Source organism: Aplidium turbinatum, chromosome 15 (assembly GCF_918807975.1).
Source record: "Aplidium turbinatum chromosome 15, kaAplTurb1.1, whole genome shotgun sequence".
In the NCBI taxonomy this organism is placed as follows: Eukaryota; Metazoa; Chordata; class Ascidiacea; order Aplousobranchia; family Polyclinidae; genus Aplidium; species Aplidium turbinatum.
In genome coordinates, this window is record NC_137486.1 from 12,116,902 (window position 1) to 12,137,475 (window position 20,574).

Here is a 20,574-nt window from a genome sequence, read left to right on the forward strand (position 1 = left end):
CGCTTCAAATTTTCAGGATATCAAATTCACTTTCGATAGCTCCTTGGCATTGGCCAGTGATATCGCTCACTTTTCTTGTTCAATCGGACTCAGCCCAGATTTGCTTCAATTGTTGATTGACGTCTACCCCAAAACAAAAGATGTCGATATGAAGGTTAGTAGCTTAAGCATTCAATTCCAGTCTAGGTTATTAATTATATTTTTCTAGCTGGTTTAGCATTGAAAACCTACCTCTCTTTTTCTGGGTCTGCTACTATTCGGTGAGTCCGATTCGGTGAGTCTGATTCGGTGAGTTCCTAACCTCTAACCCCTAACCCTAAAACGGCAATGATAATTAGGCCACGGTACCCAATAATTAAAAAAAAAAATTGAAAAAATCCCCCGTTAAGGGATCGGACTCACCGAATCGGACTCACCGAAACGGGCCATTCCGCTTTTTCTAGTTCAAAATAGTTGGTTAAGACTCAATTTTAACTTGCTTCTGCGAGCAAATGTCTTCAATGGTTTCCTTTTACGTATTTTTTTACCAGGAACTCCTCATCAACAACATGTATCGTGCTCTTGAGCTTGGCCATGTAGACACAGCGCAGTTCCTCATGAAAGCATCCCGTCAGGAGTCCTCATCCATGTCTGGACCGGGAGCATCCACATCCTCATCGCCAAGCAGCTACAATTCGAACACTCATGGCCTCACTGAGCTTCACGAGCTGGTCCTGCACAGCGATGAACCACTACCGTCTGCATTCACTGTGAGTGCAAGGTTTTCAGTATTGCTTCCATGCAGAAGAGCAGGGATCCCGAAATTGCAGAAAGTTAAATGTATTGTTTTTTTAGCTTCTAATATGAGTTTTATTGTCGTGGTTAATTCTATCCATCGAAGATCGACACTGTTTTTAGTTTATGATTTTAAAAGGTTATAAATTTATTCTGCTGAAGTTTTTCTGCTACCCATCGCCCAAACATTACTTTTGATTAAACTTTAAATAAACATCAAGATTTTATTCTGCTGTGCTGTGCGGTTTGTTCAATTTATATTTTAGTTAATGGCTTGGCTATACATCATCTTGGCTGTAGAGGGATTAGTTAAATGGTCATCATTGGACGTGGGAATACCCTAAAGTTTCATTTTTATAGTTTTTTCAACTAGGAGTAGACTATAGACCCCTTCCCATGTAAGTCCGGTATCAATGCAGGTTTCAGATTACACTTTACTTTTGTTTTTGACCAATACATACGTATAAAACAGAATTTTTAAAGCTTAACTTAGTGAAAAGCTGGGTCAGGTAGCTTCTATTGCATTCCATTTGTTTGTACATGTAGAAGGGCACTCAACAGCAACACAGTCGGCGATTTGTTCCTCCGCGTTACGTTCGTTATTGAACTGACTTCTGAAAGTAGTGCTTCTTATATTGGTGACAAGGCTTTCTTGTTGCGTTCATGTTTGAGATTCTGTAGACCCATACGTTCTACTTTTACTAGATCTTACCCCTTTCTTTTGATCGCAGGTAAAAGATGCCAAGAAGAAAAGCGGAGACAGTCATCGTTTGCAGCCAGTCCATTGTGCGGCGTGCAACCCTAACGTGTCTTGCCTCAAGCAGCTGATAACCGCCGCGAAGGAATGCCTCAGTACGATGGATGGCCGCAGTCGCCGCCCCATCCACTACGCAGCTGCCTGCTCTTCTACACAGCCTCTGGAGTTCCTCATTCACAAGTACGATCGTGCGATCAATACTTGCAGTTGTAACCGTACTAGCTTGTGACAACACATAGCGATTGCTTTTTAACCATCTTCGCGCTGTAATCACTTTCATGTGTTGGCCCAGAGTGAGCATCGAGGAACAGGACGCCTTTGGAATGACTCCGGTGATGATTGCTGCCGAGGCCGGGCGCGAGAAGAATGTCGATATGATTTTGAAGACAGCCACCAGCAGTCGGGTGCTCCACGTTGTCAATGTTGTTGAACGACCTGACCGTAGCAACCGATCCGCCATCCACTATGCTGCCATCAATGGCCACGCGGTGAGCCGCAGTTTTTGCACTGAAAGCGCACTTTTGACGTCAGTTCAATGCTTAAGTAAACACGTTTATATTGATAAAAAAGCAAACTAGGTAGCTCTGATTATTTTCAGTGTAAACAACATAAAAACACGAAATACTCGCCGTCCATGACAAATGAACAATTGCGAAAAATTTACACTGCACCAGTCATCGTTGCCATGAAACAGAGTCCTAGCTACTACTGTACTTCAAGCCTACGTTTTTGACACTGACATTTGTAATTCGTTTGCTTTGATTCTTCATCATACGTTTTCGTTACCATCATCAACTTAACTTCAGGGCGTGATCGAGGTTCTTGCAAAGTACAAGGCAGACTTGAACAAGCCGCTGAGTGTGTCAAAAGCCCGAGCCACGCCTCTGATGCTTGCCGCTGCGAACGGTCATCTGCAAACCTGCACTGCTTTGGTTGCGGTAAGCTTGTTATTTGGGAGATGACCCGTCTATGTTGAAAGGCAAAATACTGGTTCTGTGTGGTTGGATATCTCACTTTTGTGATTTGAAAGGTTTCATCAGCCGCGTGTACATTGCGACTGACACTTTTATGCTTTTTTCAGAGTGGGGCTAGCATTGAACTTCGAGATAAGTTGCAAAGAACAGCCTTAATCCACGCTGCTATGAACGGGCATTACCCCGTTGTGACATTCCTTTTGCATAAAGGTAGGTTGGAATGAAATTAGCTCTGTCTTCAACTGCTAGTCTTTATTCAACAAGTGTCATTGAAGTATTTTTCACCCATCAAAGGTAGTAATTTTTGCATCGTTTCAACATCTGACTACGATGTAAACTTGACTTTTCATCACTGGTTTGGGAGGTTGTTAACTTATAAGATGTGATCAGGTGCCGACCCCAACGTGGCTGATTCGTCAAACAACTGTGCCATTCACTACGCGGCTGGATACGGCTGGTACCACTGCGTGTCTGTTCTGCTGTCTGTCTCTGCCAATCCGGATGTCTACAACGACCGCAAGGTATCGGTTTTGTTTCTTCAAAGAAAGCTTCATAGCAAAACTTTACAAATAAGTAGTGAATTCTATCCTCCAATCTTATCTTTGGAATTACTCCAATCTTCCTTCAGATGCCTCCTATCGGCGTGGCTCTCCTCAAGGATCACCGGGAAACGGCGCAACTTCTCGCAGATCATCACGCGGATGCAAATTTCCGCGATGAGCGAGGTCGGACCCTGGTGGCGCGGCTGCTTGCCGAAGAGCCATTAACATGGACACTGGTGGACCGCGTCACGTACTTGATCGAATCTTACAAGCCTGAAGTGAACGCACAGGACGTACAGGGCATGGGACCAGTAAGTGAATTTGCATTTTTTTTTGCGATAAACTGACGTAAGTTTAGGTAATAATTTTGAAATCTGATTAAATTTCGTAAAAACGCTGTTATTACTTCAGCTTCACAACTTGGCTGCTAATTCCGTCCGGGTTGGCAAAACTAAGGAAGTCGATTTGGAACGGCAATCTGTCAGCCTCTATCTATCTGAGATGCTCCTGGATCGAGGTGCAGAGTTGAACATGGCAGACTACAGAGGAAGGTTACCCCTCTATTTTGCTGTGGATGACGTGAGTCAATTTCAAGCTTTTACTTTTCTTGTAAATTTTAGTGCAGCTTGTTGCAGTCGTAATATCATCAGTTTTGTGTTTTATTAAAAGTAAATTAGGAAAATCAATTCTTTAAAAAATCAATTCCTGTTCAGATGAACGTGACTTTGGTCGAGCTGTTTGTACGACGTGGCACGCACTGTCCCAGAAGCACCAACTCTGCAGCAGACAACGTCCTGCATATGCTCGCTAAGAACTGGAGCCAAGGGAACATGGCCGACATAGTCTTGGGGCTAGTTAACATGGTAAGCACTGTTCAAGGTCATGTTTTCAATATAATTTGTAATTTAATGTTGCCATTTTTGCATTATTAATAAGAAATTTGTAACTTTGTCTACTGGTCATTAATTCTCAGTGAAAGTTTGGTGTTGTTGTTTTGGAAAATTTGTTTTTTTTACGTTTTTAGTTTTATTCTCCTTGTAAACTAAATAACTTTTATGATTCAACCTGTATTGTAATTTCGTTTTATGTATTTTTGATGTAGCAAAGTATGCTCTTTTTCAAAGCTTTTTTTATTTTGAGCACTCTCTCGCTTTGTAGTTTGTTGGTGCAAGATGTCAACCTTCAACAAGAGATCAAAATTTAAAAACATGTTCAATATTCTTTCAGACTTCTCAAACCGTTCAAGAGCTGGCAGCTCGTCGCAATAAATATGGTTTCACTCCTCTCCTGCTATTTGCCAAGTCGATTGCTGAGGTCAGGTTCAATCATTGATAGCCTGGTTTAAAATGAAAAGCTGTATATTACGATAATTGTCCGCGTGCAGTATTGTATTGTTGTCTGGGTTAGATTGATTTATGAGTAATTTACAACCTTAGAGTTGGTATCACTTAGTTTGCTATTGAGAGTATTTTAATGCTGTTTTACACCTTTCAGCATAGTAAACCAACTGATGAAGACATGACAGAGACAAGTGAAGGGAAGAAAATTGTAAGTGATATATTGCATAGTTCTAACGTTACTTAAAAGCAGCTAAACACTGAAGTGCTGTTGTGACTACGTCAAACTTTTCAGTTGAAAAAGCTAGAAGATCTCGCCTGCCCTCTGCTGGAGGCTTTGGTGATGGCAGCCAAATCTGACGTCAGCGCAGTTGTCGGTAAAACGCGAAGGAATTATCGAAATGTGAATGATGATGGGAAATCTTCCGCTCATTACTTGAGCAAGTCTGCAATTGACAAGGTTGGTTGAAAAGTTAGTTGCGTGCTTGAAAAAGTGTGATATGAAGATATTGACACTTTAACAAAGTTTTATGTGGGTTTACTTGATCTGTAGATGACTATGCATGAATTTGAGCAAACTTGTTGAAACTAACGTTAAAACTAATGCTTCAGCATCATTCTAGCTAGGTTATCAAGAGTTTAACATAAATTAGTCATCTAGCAAAATACGTAGAAATCATCACGTGATCATCTCTCAGGATTGCAAGGTACTCGCTTGTCTTCTGCGTCACAAGCCAAGGCTGGATGTGCTCGATCAACTCGGGGCTTCCCCTTTGATCACTGCCCTACTGAACAGAAACTGTCGAGCTGTGCAGATGCTGCTGGACGTCGGCGCTCAACCGAACTTCTGTTCGAACAACCGAAAGCACAAGTACCCCACCGCGCCTCTTATTTTGGCTGTGGCAAGACACGGGTGAGTTGGTTGCTTAATAAGTTTTAGTAGTTGAACAATGAACCTGCGTGGATGAGAAAGTTCAAAATCCTTCGTTGCTTCAGTTACGTAAGTTTGGACGAGAATTTGTCCAAATGTAATTTTGCTTTGGGAAAATTCATCTTCACTGTATTCCACATTAATTTGGTCATTCGTGCAACTCTTCTTCACAGGCCAGGAGAGCAGAGCCTCCTTCCGGCAATCCGCACTCTTCTCCGGACGATCTCCGACATCAAATTAGTTCCTCCTGATCCACGAAATGGGCGGACTGCTCTTATGTTTGCCGTTGAGAAAGAAGAAGGTAACTCGCAGACTTACTTCTTGTTTTATACTGAGCGACAACTTAATTCAAGTGCTTCCTTGCGCAATTGCGGTGATTATGTGGTGTTGAAAAACTTTAGAAATTTTGATTCCATTTGGAAGGAAGTATTTAAATTTTAAAATTAATTTTAAGTTGTATATCTGCCATCTGGGCAAATATATTTGTTTCTGCCTGTTTATACACATTATTACTGATAGTGCATGAGCAATGTGCAACGAAGAGAATTTTTATTATATCGCTTCTGATAATGTTGATTTTAGCATTTTTATCATATATTGCAACTAAATTGTTCATGTAAGAAATTTCATTTGTAGTCTTAAATTTCAGAATTAGATTTGGTGAATGCTTTGTTGGAGAAACAGGCATCCTTGAGTGAGGTCGATCTGCAGGGGCGAACCCCTCTTCATCTTGCCGTCAACGCTAGCGGCCCATCATCTGCCTTGTTCGATATCCCTGATCTCTTGATAGAAAAAGGAGCCAGTCTCAACGTTGCCGACAAGTTTGGAAGAATTCCGTTGCACTACGCGTACACAAAAATAGGAAAGTAAGTGAATTGTTGTTTTGCGTTTTGTGATGTTCATTTGTTGAGTTGTTTGCAGCAACCTGGCTCCGTGGTTGGTCATACGCTAAACATTAAATGACTACCTGATCTAGTTCCTTAAAGAAGTCAGTCATGTATGCTTGACGAAACGTTAAGATAAATGCAGATGATCGCGTGCAAGATCTTGTGATGGTGTTGCTCACACTCTCTGTTTGAAATCAGATGCCTGGTGAACAGTTGCGTAGAAAACTCCATGTTCGATCCATTCCATCCTTTTTCAGGGAATCAGCTCCTGTTTCCGACCAAGGTTGCGATCCGATAGAGCTCACGACTCTTCTCACTTCCGGGATGACAGGCGAGCAGGTGGACACAGCGGATGCTTCTGGGCGGACTTCTCTTCATGAAGCGGCACAAAGAGGAGCGATGATATGTTGCATGCATCTGGTGGAGCGAGGAGCCAACATCAATAGACAAGACTCAGACTGCAATTCTCCTCTCAGTCTCGCAGTGAAAGCTGGACACAACAGGTAGGATCAGTTCTGATGAGAAAGGTGCTACGACTTGCATTATACCAGCCAGCAAGATTTGTTATTACATTTTTTCAACGTTTGGCGAAAGAAAAACAATGTGAAAATGATAACTTTTCCTGGCCGGGATACTGACGCTATTGTACAAGCTTTAACACACTGGAACTGTTACAAAACAATTAATAGTTGTTTTTCAATGCTTTATATTCATCCGATCGAACGTGGCAGTGAGCCCTGATGTAGAAGGCTCACAATCGGTCGGGATTTCAAGTCTTGTCATTGCACAAGTTGTTCTAAGAATCTCTTTATCGACAAGTTTCATTCCTGCACATAGTTGCGCCGTGATGCTGATCCAAAAGGGGGCAAACGTCAACACCAACGTGATCACCATCCCGCGAGCATCTCCCGGAGGAGTGGAGTCTCCAGAAGATACAGCTTCCCGGAAATGGAGACTCAGATCTTCAATTAGCCCTCCCGCCAAGCCAACCTGCGAGGCTGTTTTTAAAGTAAGTGAAAATGATTGGGCTCACTCAAACACATCTTTTAACTCAGCACCATTTCAAGAACTGTGATACCTAAGCATTGTAAGCAAGTAATAAATGGAATGCGTTCGCCGTTTGGTAAACTTCTCTTTCAGTTTTGTCGACCTATTCAAGCGAACGCTTGGTCAAACTCAGTTATCAGATGAAAAGAGCGTGAACTCAAACTTGTTCAATGTTCGTGTCCTTCATTGTTTCTTTCAAGCGTAATTTCTTGTGTTCGGCGTTTAGGTCGTGGTTGAGAAAGGCTGGCAAGGGGTGACGTACGTTATGCTAGACAGACTCGAGGCTTGTGGAGTCAAATACGCTGCCGCTGTTGAGGTAAGAATTTAAAAAGACAAAACCTAACATTTTTTAATTCTCTACTTAGTACTTAATAGGGTGTTTCATTTTTTCACCATTTTTGAAATTCAAAATGCCTGGGGTCTTATCTGGTGGTATTTGGGGAAAAAAGTTTACACCCCAAATTTTTTCAATTATGACGTCATATTGAGGTGGTCCACGAAATTTGAAATTTTTGTGCCTCAAAATCTCGAAATTTGGCCGTATCTCCGGAACCGCTCATCATAGATCGACAAAATTAGTATCAAAATGCGCAGAAGGGCCGGTTTCTTATACCTGATGTAGAGAATATTAAGGTCTATCTGCTTCAGAAAAAACTTTATTTCAAAAAATCTGATTTTCGGTCTATTTTCTCCTGATGAACAGAGATCAGGTGATCAAGATAAAAGTTTTTCTGTATTTTTCCACTCTTGGAAGCTGTTATTGCGTAATAATAGTTGGTGTTAAGGTTTCAGTACTGGGCTTGTCTAGTCTTCCTATCTGGATAAGCAAAGCCCCATCTTGCATTGCTCTGGGACTCTTCTTGGCGCCGTCCACAAAAGAAATGACACGGGAAAGATATATTTCGTTTATGTGGAACATGCATTAAAGGGTATGAATATCATGACCAACTTCATCATTAAAATAATTGACCATTCGAATAGTGACTCCGGAATTTTTTTCTGTGTTGAGAGCAGTCGTATCAGCCATGACTGAATATACTTGAGATAGGTGAACTCTGCAAGCCTTCTGGATGATGGTGCCAAAAATCAGTTCTGCAGTGACCGACACACTTTTGGGAAAAGATTTAACAGCAAGCACACTTTCGTGCTTCATGCCATTATCATCAACAAGTTGGCCCAAGAAAACGTATCGATCTATTTTATCGACAACGCGCCCATCATAACATAACTGCATGGCAGAATCTTCTCACTTTCCATCAGAGATTTTTCTCTCGTTTTTTGCCGTTGGCGGTATACTGTCGAAGGTGATGCAGCTATTTGATCTTTTCCAAGAACCGACCTCATAAGATTTGACTGCTGGCGTACCGAAGTCATCCTACGATCAGCAAGTACACTTCTATCATTTATGGAAAAAGAATGTACTTTTTTGTACACTTTTCCCCAAACAGCTGGTTTCAGAGGCTCGTCTTCCTTATCTTCCCAATTCATATCACCATCAGAGTCGGTTTCGTTACTGTGTAGACATCTAACTACTTCATTTCTTTTTCTCTGTTTCAAACATAGTACTGCCGATGCTTTGGCAGGTTGTATGCCAGAAGTGCTAGGTTTCTCTGTTCGCTAAGCACTGGAAGACCAGCTTTGTTCCTTATGCCAACTACATCTATCAGCAGTTCATTTTTCAAATGGGGTATTTTCTTCAAAAACTTAGGATTAGTTTCGGCTACTTTCTTCCTCAAGTTAAAATAGTGACTGACTATATCTGAATTAAGGGGAAGCACATTTCTCTCCAATTCCTTGAAGTGTTGCATCGACTTACTAATACCTGACCTTAATGCCATAATGACACTTAATCTAAAGCAGGTGAGCAGCATACCTCTTCCTCAACGGTTACATTAATATTATAATAGTAATACCTTCAAATTACCATTTCATCTCTTGCAAAACGAGCAAGGACTATTATTACGCAATAGCAGCTTCCAAGATGGAAAAATACAGAAAAACGTCTTATCTTGATCACCTGATCTCTGTTCATCAGGAGAAAATAGACCGAAAATCGGATTTTTTGAAATAACTTTTTTTCTGAAGCAGATAGACCTTAATATTCTCTACATCAGGTATAGAAAACCGACCCTTCTGCGCATTTTGATACTAATTTTGTCGATCTATGATGAGTGGTTCCGGAGATACGGCTAAATTTCGAGATTCTGAGGCCTGAAAATTTCAAATGTCGTGGACCACCTCAATATGACGTAACAATTGAAAAAAATTTGGAGTGTAAACTTTTTTCCCCAAATACCACCAGATGGGACCCCAGGCATTTTGAATTTCAAAAATGGTGAAAAAATGAAACACCCTAGTACTTAACCTATCTCAGGCCCTCAGTCAACGACGTATGCCAGTGACAAAGACAGAAATTATTTTTATTCACAAAGGGTCTCATAGGCATTTAGATGCATGACAACTCATTGCGATGAAGAGCAAGTTTGTTGTTTAAAGTTTTTTGTCGTTCAAACGTTATTTTAACTTCCAGTCGGCGATGCGTGCCCGCAAGTACCAAGTGGTTCTCTCCTTGCTCCGCAAACAACGCGACTCCAGCAAACTGTGCGAGAAAAACGACTTGAAGCAAAATCTGCTTCATGTTCTTGCCATCAATCGGCCTGCGAACACTGATGTGCAGTTGAAGGTAAGCGCCTTCGTTTCAGAGTTTTTGTGGTCAGTTTGACGCAAATCAACGTTGTTTTTACATTACAAGGTGGCCAAAGTTTTGATAGAGAGGGGAGTCCCGAGCTATACAACCGATGAAAAGGGATGCACTCCATTACACTACGCTGCTTTTACAAAGAACCTCACGCTGATCAAATTCTTCATTGGTAAAATAGTTTTGGAAACGAGGCTTTCTTTTTCATACATGTTAACGAATTATTTTGGTCATAGTTTGTTTGTTTTGTTTTTCATGTCGTTATCCTGCATTGCGGGAAAGCGGACTTGAGCGCTATGCATCGGTGTACGCCTTCCGACGTACACCTGACCCACGTTGCAACCGACGGCAATGTCTGTTTCCGGTTGTCTACTCTACTTATGACTTAAATTTGGTAGTTGTTTCTCCCATCATACTTTTTTTTGCTTGTTTAAAACCTAAGTGTCATTGTTTTTTTTTTATACTTAGCTGTATTTTTCACAATTTGCTGCTAATCTTTGAAAAAATGTACTTATTGCAAGTCTTCATGTTACGAATCATCGGTTCAACGTTAAATTACGTTACATAAGCATCGTGTTGTCAACAGAACGCAACCCGTCATCATTCCGCGGAATGATCTCACTGACCGACTACACGGGAAGGAACGTGTTTGCTGCTCTCCTGTGGAACTCGACAATAAGCGATGACACCACTGTCAATATTCTCAAGTAAACTGACTCATCACTTGTTTGCAAATCTCTTGTCAGTTGCATAATAAGAAACTTATTGCTTGATATCAAATTTCAATGAGATGACGAAGATCATGCGACGTTGGTTCAATACTCTCTGTGGGCAATTGACCTTCATATTTTGAGTCCAGTCTTCCATTCAAGAGTAATTGCTGCATGAAAACGGTTTCAGGAAACAAAATTTCATGTTTAGAAGGAAGTTTTAGTCTGTCAGTCTCGATAACCCAGTATGCCGACGTTAGCTGAAAGCCTTTACGTTCATAAGGGACGGCCTTGATTATACTTCAGGAGATTGTTTTAAATATTTTCCTTATAAAATAGTCAATTGAAGGAATATTATGTTGTACCATATTCAATTGCTGATCAATTTTAACTTAGAAAGCCATTGTGATTTAGTAGTTTTGTTCATTAACCAATTCTATTTGAATGAGCTTGGTTGATTTAGTAACCCTTACTCGAATTAACTCGTGTGTTTTCAATGTAAAATACTGCACCGTTCTATGACATTAAAAGCAGACGATTTATTGTATATTCATCCGCGTCAGAACATCGTGCTTTTTGTCCAAAAAACACGCATTTAAATATTGATAAAGCAAAAGTTTTACTTCCCATTGTAGCAAAGTTAGCGTTTCTACAACCACTCACCACTTTTGCTGTTTAAGCATTGAATCTTGTTCAATTTGTTGCAAATCAAAACCTTTTCTCGGCAGGTTATTCCTGGAATATGACCGAGGCAGTGGAGCCATCAACCGCACTTGCAAGTTCCCGTACTCTGCTCTGGAGAGCATGTCGACCGACCCAGCCCTCGCAGTCAGTGATTACTTCAACGGGGAGATCGAATGCATCATTATTAACCCGCTATGTCGGGCCATACAACTAAAAGCCCACAGGGTAATGCCACATGTTAATGTTTTAAACTCACCTGCCGCCGTATGTCAAGATTTTCATAACAAGACAAAAAAGATAAGCCTTTGTGATAGCACGCTATTGTAATTGAATATGCATATCCGTGCGTGTAGAATTGTACATGCAAACATCTTTTACTGAGTAAATGGGCCGGGTGGATGCTTAAAGAAATTTTCAAACAACAACTCCCATAGTTTTTCTACCGTGCAACTCATGCTAAGAATTGAAAGACGCGATCTGAACATCTCCGGCGCTTTATCAACTCGTTTTTTGACTTACTGGCAATGTTGGACAAAAGGCTCTAGCTCTATGAGATGAAAGTTGTCCGTCAGACACGTCTTTGTCGCAAAAGACGCACAGCCCACACTTACAAAAATGGAGCTAGTTTCATTTGTGGTTTAGAAAGCTTTCCTTTCCACGCAGGTCATTGATTTGCTGTTGGAATATAACGTGGATATCAACTTGCAAGTTGAAGGGTTGAAGAATCAGACCCCACTCATGCTGGCTGTGCAGCAGGTAGGTTCCCGGTACTGAACAGTTGTCAATGCGTTTGAATTGTTTATTTTCAAGTAATTGACTTCTAAAGTTGCTTTTGTTCAATTTGAACGTTTTTTTTTTATTACACTCAAACGTTTATTCAACGCATTGTTACGTCAGTTTTGTGAAATCAGTGAACCATCGTCTCTCAAACCTTCCGCACATGAACCATTGAACCATCATTGATTTAGTTTCAAATCCACGTCACTTGTGCGCGGTATTGCAACCATTGCGTCACTCGACCACTTGTCTTTCAGAACGATGAGGATGTGGTGCGGAAGCTGCTTTCCCACAAGACACCGGCGCTGCTCTCTGCGTTGGACAGCGACAGCAGAACTGTTCTGCATCACGCCGCTAAGCCTCTGCCCTACGGCTACTGGGAGAACATGACCATTCTCAGGTAGCCCCATAGTAACTGTGTGCTGTTAATCACATCCTGACGTGAGAACCTTAACCTTTACAAATGGTAAAAAACGTGATAAGTGTTTTAAATTAACTCGAAGTACCTATCCTGAAAAGTTCGTCAGTTAAAAAATCTTTAGTTTGCCTTAATAGGTAGTTACTGATCAGTCAATGCAAAATTTTGTCTTATACACACTGGTTTTCTACATGTGCATGAAAATGACGCTTTTTAAACACAATACCAGGTTGTTGCTGGACCAAGGCGTACCTGTCAATCAAGTGGATCGGTTCGGCGGCACGGCATTGTCGTACGCGCTCGAAGGCGGCTCCGGAAGAATGTCCGACGAGCTGCAATCAGTCATCGGGATACAGGCCGATAACTGGGTGAGTGTAGGTTGATTCGTTATTTAGAGCTGATACAGTGTGTGGGCGTTTAGGCATTTTTGTCAATTTGAATTATCTTGATAGCTCGTATTCTACGTTTGTTTTCTAATTGTTGATGCACTGTACACTACAGTGTACACAAGAAATTTGAATCTGGAAAAGCGAAACGTTGTTGCAGAAAAAAAAATGCAACTGCTGACGCGTAAATCAAAAGCTTGTGTGAACGTGATTAACACCAGCGGGATGTTTTTTCAACGCGTCCGTATTCAGCTAATAATGATAAAGAAATGAGATTAACCTTTGGAGGCCTCCTACTGTTAGATTCACTGTGAAACGGCTTGTAGCTCAAATGTTTTCTGCTTTTGCACTTTCTGGATTCCAGGTAATGATGTACTCGGCTGCATCTCAATACGGTTGCGATGACAGTGTCTGCTCTTTAAAGCGCTGAGAGCAGCATATACTGTATGCTATGGATACAGTTTTTTAGTAAAAACACATTATTGTTGCTCTTACTGCTCCAGACAAAGCCGAGCTGCATCACTGCTGAAGTGTCCGACAACATCATATGGAGCACCAGCGCTCCTGAGTTTGATGTGGACGCAGTCACCATCTTGGAGCGCATCCGCGAGGATGAGATGGAGAATGAAGGAGAGCAGCCGACTCCGAATCCCGATCTTCTATCAGGACTACGAGAAGCAGGGTCAGTGGCCGCTGCGAGTGATGACGATGTTGTGAATGATTTTTTAAATTGTCGTTTAATGAAAAAGACCTGTTACTTAGAAATTACGGAGTGTGTGACTTCATCTTTGTTTGATTACATTACCAGAAACAATGTGAATGTACACAGGGTTGGAAGTAACGACTAGTTGTCACTATTCGATAGCGTTATTCGTTGCTTTCTGAATATCGAATGCTTAATTGCTTATACCCATTCCTTTTAAAAATAAATATCGAATGCGCGTTATTCACTGCTTTTTTATGCAAGCAACGAAATCATTAATTCGTTTTTCGCTAATCGATATTTAGGAGAACTGCTGAATCATTTTTTGTTGTTCACTTACTTCCTCGTCAAAACGAATTTACGAGATTTAGTTTTCGGATTACTATCCGACCTAGTCCCCTTCCGATTTTCGAACTTTAAAGGATTAAGGAAAATTTGCGGCAACACAGTTCAGAAAAACCATGCCAGTGAGAGTCGTTAGCAGTGTTGCCAATTTTGTTATCCCGCAAGTCTGGGCTTGTTTTTTCGAGTTTGCGTACCTTTTTTTCAGTTTGCGGGTTGCTTGTTTTTTGGCCATTCAAACTTTTTTTAACTTGTTTTTGACACTGAAATTGCGAGGTTGTTATTGTAGTTAACATTGTATCCCTTCTTTTCAAGATAATTATTTCTTGGAATGGCGTAAACAAATGTCATTCTTGAAATAAACATGATGTATGAACTGCAAAGGTTGTATTGAAAATTTTGAACTGCTAAACTGCGTGCTTTATGCTAATTGGTATTGGTTGTAAATTATTGGAATTGATTTGCCTATTTTGGGCTTGTTTTTTAGATTCAATTACTTGTTTTCAAAAAACAACCTGGCATCACTGGTCTTTAAATACGCAAATGCAATATTTTTAGTAATTGCTAATCATTGCTTTTTTTAAGTATCGATAGCGGAAAGTCATTGCTTTTTGGACACTATCGAATAGTGAAATAGTCATTGCTTTTTGACTAAAACGACTTCCAACCCTGAATGTACGTCAGTTTTAATGTCTTTTTTTCCTTCAGAGAAATTGTGTTCGACCCCACTGTGCAGAGACACTGCGATGTCTTCCTCATAGCGGTGGATGTCCAACAGAGCGGAAATGTTCACTACAACTTCTTCAGAATGCAGGTGCGGCATGTCATGCCAATGATGCTGTTTGCTCCGTGTGCCATCAATATTGAACCCAGGGGGCACTTAGTCACGTGTCCCTCCCAAAAAGAATCCGAGAATACGATTTTTCTTGATTCTTGCTAAATTGTCACGCCGGCTTTGTTCGCTCAATCACATTTTGTTAACCTAACCGGTGGCATAGGCCACGAGTGTTTTCAGTAGTAAATATAAGCGGTAAAAACCTTTGATGTGCCTCGCAAAAATATCGTCTTCGTGTTTTCCATTGCATTCGTTCGATTCGTTCCCGATTTTTAATTGTAGATGTCTGTCGCAATGGTTCGTAGCGTCACCAACCAACACATCTACAAAGAATTGTGAGTAACGTTTCAAAATATTAAAAAGTTTGTTGTCCTGTTCAGGTGATCCATCAGAAGGGTAAGAACTTGTACATGTTCTTCACCCGGTGGGGTTTCATAGGAGAGCGGGGTAACTGGCAGACCTCCCCATTCAGCACCCCTGCAAATGCCATTCGAGAATTTGCAAAATATTTCAAGCTCAAAACAGCGAACGAATGGAGGAACATAAACAGGTCTGTCGAGCATTACTGTTCAACACATTTTATTACGCTTCTATTAATTGTGTAACGCCGTATCCTTACAGAATCAACTTTTACGAATTTTTAAATCTATTTCTCTGCAGTTTCAAACCCCAAACAAGGAAGTTTCACTTGGTGGCAGCAGACATCCAGCGTCAGCGAGGCGTGGCGGATCTCGAATTCGATCTTCACACCGACATTGAGTCGCAATTGGACAAACAAATCCAGAATGCCATTTCAGACATGGTATGTAGTGTGGTTACTTGAGGGAATGTATCACTTTTACATTAAATTATGTTGTTTTTTACATCTCGAGAAAAACAATTCATACCCTGAACCAGTAACATGATATTTCATACCAACCTAAACTTTTGGTTGATTTACGTTAGATTAACGTTGAAAGTATGAAAGAAGCGATGAAAGATAGCACCAATGTTGATCCGGACGTGATGCCTTTTGGAAGGTTGGAGAGAGAGAGACTGACGCTTGGCATCGGCATCTTAGATGAGATCAGGTACCGTCTCAATGCGACAAATCCCAGTCAGTAAGAGTTGCGTTTTTTAACGACCTTGAAACGAAGTAAAAGTAAATGACTGTTTTTGCTGGCTGGATTCATCTGTTGCCGATTTTGTCTGAATTCATCCTACATTTCCATTTTTCTTTCCAACCCAATCCACAACTCTCTGACCTTGAGGTGACCAAACCAGTTTAAACTTTTTGTAGAGAGCTGATCAACTCCACCACTGATTTGAAGCCAACCGACCCTCAAGACCAAATAAGATTGCAAAGAACACTGGAAAAGGTTTGCAGAAAATGTGTTGTGTTAGAAAATATGTTTATAAAAAAAATAATAAACATTTCGAGTGTTCAAGATCATGAAGTTTAAGCATCTCGGTAGACTAATAAATGTTTTTGTATTTTATGAAATAGTTTGCTGGATTTAGATCTTGTATGTGTAAAAGTAACTTTTCAGGCTGACCGTAATCACTGCCTGTAATTGCCTTTCTTAAATTTAGATCCAGCAACGCAGCACAGAATACTACCGTGTGCTGCCACCACGCGGTGGTATATTTGACCGCATTCGACCAATCAGCGACCTGGACAGCCTGTCAAAGCTAATGCTGCAGACCAAGCGCCTGTCTGAACTCGAATTCGCTAACAAAGTTCTTCTGGGAGCCCAGTACCGCATCAACGGTTAGTGAATGATATGGCTGCTTTAAAATAAAGCATCTGTCCTCACTTGTATGCCCGGAGCGCTGAGTATCGCTACACGCATACAGTACAATGGCCAAGCAAGCAAAGGCTTTGACTTCTATGGCCAATAATGTGATCAACAGTTTCCCGATAGCTCAACTTCCGGAAAATTACTTTATTCCTGTTGGATCGTATGCATTGACTACAGACTTGAGGCATCTTCTACTGCTAATGTTTGAAAAAATATTTATTGCATGGCGTATGTTTCGAGTTCATCTTGAACGGCTGCACTGTGGTACAAAAAGCAGAAACGACCCAAAATTAGAAGATTTAACCTTGCATTTATGTTATTTTGCTTAGAAATGAACCCACTGGATTACGTCTACCGTTCTGTCGGTTGCAATATTAATGTCATGGATCCCGAAAGCGACGAATCTCAATATTTATTGCAATGTCTGCACAACACTGGTAAGAACCGGCTGCGTCGCGACCAAATAGATTCACAACTTTCACACAGTAGCAAACGTCAAACTGTACTTTCACAGGTTCTGGTGTCAAGGTGGATTGCATGTACTGGGTTAGTCGAGCCGGTGAAGCCGCCAACATTGTATCCACAGGCTTGGGGAACTATCGCATGTTGTGGCACGGGACGAACATACTCAATTTGATGTCCATATTGCAGAACGGCTTGCAACCATCCGAGGCTCCCAGCACTGGAAATCTGCCACAGTTCGGAAAGGTTTGTTGCTCTGATGATACGTCACATCGACGTGGAATCAACGTAAGTTAATGCAACTTGCTGTCTCTCACAGGGCATCTACATGTCGGATACTGTCGCAAGGGCCACGCAGGACTGCAAAACATGGGGCGGTGAAAAGAAGTATATGCTACTTTGCCAGGTGCTTTATGTTCTTCAGTGATCCACGATTTGCTAAAAGAATTACTTTCACTAGCTCGTATCACCAGCTAACGACGTCATGAGCTGACCTCTGACATTAGTTTCATGAAATAAAAGCTTTGATTTCATCATGGTCTGAAGTTCAAGTGCTCACACTGGTGGCGTTACGCGAACGACCAATCATTCCTTCTCATAATACGAAAGTTTTTTTCCTGGCAAAAGGAGCGTGAGCAACGAATTAGATTAAAAGTCTCTGCTGTCGAAGATTACGAAGTTGGGCATTTTGGAAAATTTTCCCGATTTAACTTGTTTTAAATCAATCAATCATTTTATTTTTCGTCATTAACGCGTCCGGGACGAAAAAGATACTAACTACAAAAATCGATATAAACCTACCAGCACGTTAACGAACGGGAAAAGGTGGCAAAACCTTGAAAGGTTTAAAACGTGCCTGAATGAAAAATTATGTAGTAGGCTATATATCAGTAGTTAGCACGGCCACAAAACCCAAAAAAAACAAATAGCAAAAAAATAAAACAAAAACAGAGAGAAGCACACATGTAGTAATGAATTGATCATCAAAGTCAACACTTAACCTTTCCACCGTATTCTAACATCGATTGGATCTCAATGACTCCTTTCGTGCGTTCAGGTTGCATTGGGTCACGTGAAGGAAATAAGAGAGGGCACAAAAGGACCCGACAGTGAAGTGGCCAACTCGGTGATGGCGGTCGGCAAGTACATTCCAAAACCTGGCAAAGAACTCATTCTCCCCGAAGGTCGGTCTCGTTACATTGCTGCAACGTCGCTTTTTCATCCCATAACCTTCCAATCGCAAAAATTGTTTCAAAAATTGCATAATTAAAATATTACTTTCATACATTGATCGCCATTTTCAATACACGATGCTCCGTTGTGTGTATTTCTTTTTAAACTGAGATTAATTTTCTTATTCTTGCCATGGTCTATTCTGTGTCAACAGGCGGCTGCATCTCGCTTGGTGAGAAGACGAAGAACCCTGACATGACTGGGGTCACCAACACTTACAACGAGTATGTCGTGTACAGTCCAGATCAGGTAGATATCGGTTGCTTAAGCTTTACAGATTTGTTAAATTCAATTCATACAAGGATAAATATTAAATAACCTCAAAAATGAGTATTTTCTATCGTAACAAATGCTACAATGTACTGTGAGTTTACCAATTAGCTACATGTTCAACCGCGAAGAAATCCTTGAATGAGGTTTGATTATTTTGCTTTTCCCAAATCTATGTTTGTCCGGTTTGATATCTGTATCTGCTGATTTGTTTCTTAGGCTACGTGTAATCGACAGTGATTTTTCTATGTTGTAATTTTCGCATTGTTTTATGCTTTGCACGTAGTACGTGTCAAATAGACAACATTGCTTGGTGCAAATAAGCATTAAAAACATTTAAAGTTATGAGAAAACATCCTGGTTTTAAATTGATAAAGATTTTGCTTTATCTGGAATTTGCATTTCAGGTCTGCCTTCGTTATCTAGTTCGGTTTGACTTGGAAGAATCATCAGCTTCAGCAAGCTCAGAATCTTGAACGACTATTCACGAATTTCGAAAGGGGCTCTTAGCACGTTTCACATCTAAACATTTTCTTGACTTTTGTTGAAATTGTTTCAATACAATTGATTTTATCTTTTGAATTGCATATCTGCAACATATCGGTAAAATCGAAGCCACCAACAGCTGCCACAAACAATGATGGAAAGAAACTTTTTCCAAAGGTCTTTGACATTATTGAAGACAGAAGAAACGTGAAATAAAACGGTGTAGATTTTTATTCTGAGATTTGGAAACTTTTCGTGCTGTTTGATTCCAACGAACTGTTTTATTCAGTCATTGCAATCTTCCAAACTTAACCGGTCGATTGCTTGTGATTTGGACCTGCGAAGAACAACTACAAATCCACAGTGGTCAATGCTTATCAACTGCCTGCTACAATTTTCGCTGCCAACTTTTCGTCTTGATCGGTCAATCATGTCTAATTGCAACGCACAAGTATCCCAAAGCCCAAAATGCAGTCTTTTTCTGCTGCCCTACTCAACAGAAAATCAAACTTTTGTTACATTGATTCAACGTCTGCAGACGTTGAATTAATATAAAAAAAAACTGTTGATTTCTGTTGGGGTATATTGTACATATCGTGCTTTCTCAGCCTGCAGATTGTCTTTTTGTACATTGGTTTAATGTCTGCCGACGTTGAATCAAGGTATGAAAGGACTGATTTGCTTGCTGTGTTTTGTTTGACTTTTGATACATGTTGCCATGCCAAGCACTGGTGCGTGACGATGATTATCTGTTGGTTATGGCTTGTTTTGCGGCTTAATTGTGTCCGTACGTGTTTGTAACATATATCAAGCTCATTACAAGTTACACTAAAACTCGAAGTCTTTAAAAGGTTTAACTTTAATTTAACCAACAAAACTTTTTCAGAATGTCCGCCCCGTTAGCTCAGTGGTTACGCGCCCGGCTCAAGATTACGCGGCGCAAGTTCGACTCTCGGGTGTGCGCTTGAGCAACGCATTTCAGGACTGCTCTCCATTCAGCGGCACCTAGTGAATGGAATAATTTCCCTGCAACAACATTTCAACAATCGGAAAACTTCACTCTGCCAATCTCGGTAACCGGCCGCCCTGCGTCAAAAGCCTCTACAACTACAAGTATGCGAAACTACCAGGAATAACCAATCAAGGCCTTGTCAGTCCGATGATAAAGATTCAAAACCAACCAACCATTCTGAGCAACAGAAATAAATGTTGGTATATGTGGCGCCCGAGAGCTAATTTTCTCTGACGCAACGCGCGTCACTTCTATGATGTCAAGCCGTATTCTAGAACATTGTCTGGGCGCTAGAGAGCCATTTTCTCTGACGAAGCGCGCGTCATTTCCATGACGTCATGTCGAATTCTAGAGCTTTTCTTTCCAATTAACAAATACCGCGTGCTCTGGGAAGGCAGTCTTGTAATCAATTTTTGCATTGTGCCTGAATCGCAGTCCCACTGTAATTCATCGACACGTAGATCCACCGTTATATTACGTTAGATGGTCGCTTGTAGAATTGGCAATGCCTGTGGATGCGCCTCTCCA

At 40.9% G+C, this 20,574-nt stretch overlaps 1 protein-coding gene across 2 annotated transcripts in view; it reads left to right on the forward strand.

Moving 5' to 3' along the window:
• Positions 1-20,096, forward strand: part of LOC145783911 (poly [ADP-ribose] polymerase tankyrase-like) — a 38,533-nt gene extending 18,437 nt beyond the window's left edge. For both annotated transcript variants that reach the window (XM_082595671.1, XM_082595672.1), the window contains exons 14-52: positions 17-154; positions 531-749; positions 1,506-1,711; positions 1,824-2,019; positions 2,338-2,469; positions 2,613-2,715; positions 2,896-3,026; positions 3,134-3,358; positions 3,459-3,626; positions 3,761-3,910; positions 4,275-4,361; positions 4,542-4,595; positions 4,680-4,844; positions 5,083-5,297; positions 5,489-5,616; positions 5,965-6,181; positions 6,460-6,705; positions 7,040-7,211; positions 7,476-7,565; positions 9,780-9,932; positions 10,002-10,119; positions 10,534-10,654; positions 11,386-11,566; positions 12,005-12,097; positions 12,376-12,518; positions 12,766-12,904; positions 13,426-13,604; positions 14,676-14,781; positions 15,183-15,352; positions 15,463-15,604; positions 15,748-15,872; positions 16,082-16,160; positions 16,375-16,552; positions 16,913-17,020; positions 17,098-17,291; positions 17,365-17,451; positions 18,103-18,229; positions 18,433-18,527; positions 18,956-20,096. In XM_082595671.1, the coding sequence (XP_082451797.1) occupies positions 17-154; positions 531-749; positions 1,506-1,711; positions 1,824-2,019; positions 2,338-2,469; positions 2,613-2,715; positions 2,896-3,026; positions 3,134-3,358; positions 3,459-3,626; positions 3,761-3,910; positions 4,275-4,361; positions 4,542-4,595; positions 4,680-4,844; positions 5,083-5,297; positions 5,489-5,616; positions 5,965-6,181; positions 6,460-6,705; positions 7,040-7,211; positions 7,476-7,565; positions 9,780-9,932; positions 10,002-10,119; positions 10,534-10,654; positions 11,386-11,566; positions 12,005-12,097; positions 12,376-12,518; positions 12,766-12,904; positions 13,426-13,604; positions 14,676-14,781; positions 15,183-15,352; positions 15,463-15,604; positions 15,748-15,872; positions 16,082-16,160; positions 16,375-16,552; positions 16,913-17,020; positions 17,098-17,291; positions 17,365-17,451; positions 18,103-18,229; positions 18,433-18,527; positions 18,956-19,024 (5,649 nt within the window). In that variant the 3' untranslated portion in view covers positions 19,025-20,096. The remainder of the gene's footprint in view (positions 1-16; positions 155-530; positions 750-1,505; positions 1,712-1,823; positions 2,020-2,337; positions 2,470-2,612; positions 2,716-2,895; positions 3,027-3,133; positions 3,359-3,458; positions 3,627-3,760; positions 3,911-4,274; positions 4,362-4,541; positions 4,596-4,679; positions 4,845-5,082; positions 5,298-5,488; positions 5,617-5,964; positions 6,182-6,459; positions 6,706-7,039; positions 7,212-7,475; positions 7,566-9,779; positions 9,933-10,001; positions 10,120-10,533; positions 10,655-11,385; positions 11,567-12,004; positions 12,098-12,375; positions 12,519-12,765; positions 12,905-13,425; positions 13,605-14,675; positions 14,782-15,182; positions 15,353-15,462; positions 15,605-15,747; positions 15,873-16,081; positions 16,161-16,374; positions 16,553-16,912; positions 17,021-17,097; positions 17,292-17,364; positions 17,452-18,102; positions 18,230-18,432; positions 18,528-18,955) is intronic.
• Positions 20,097-20,574: the final 478 nt, after the last annotated feature.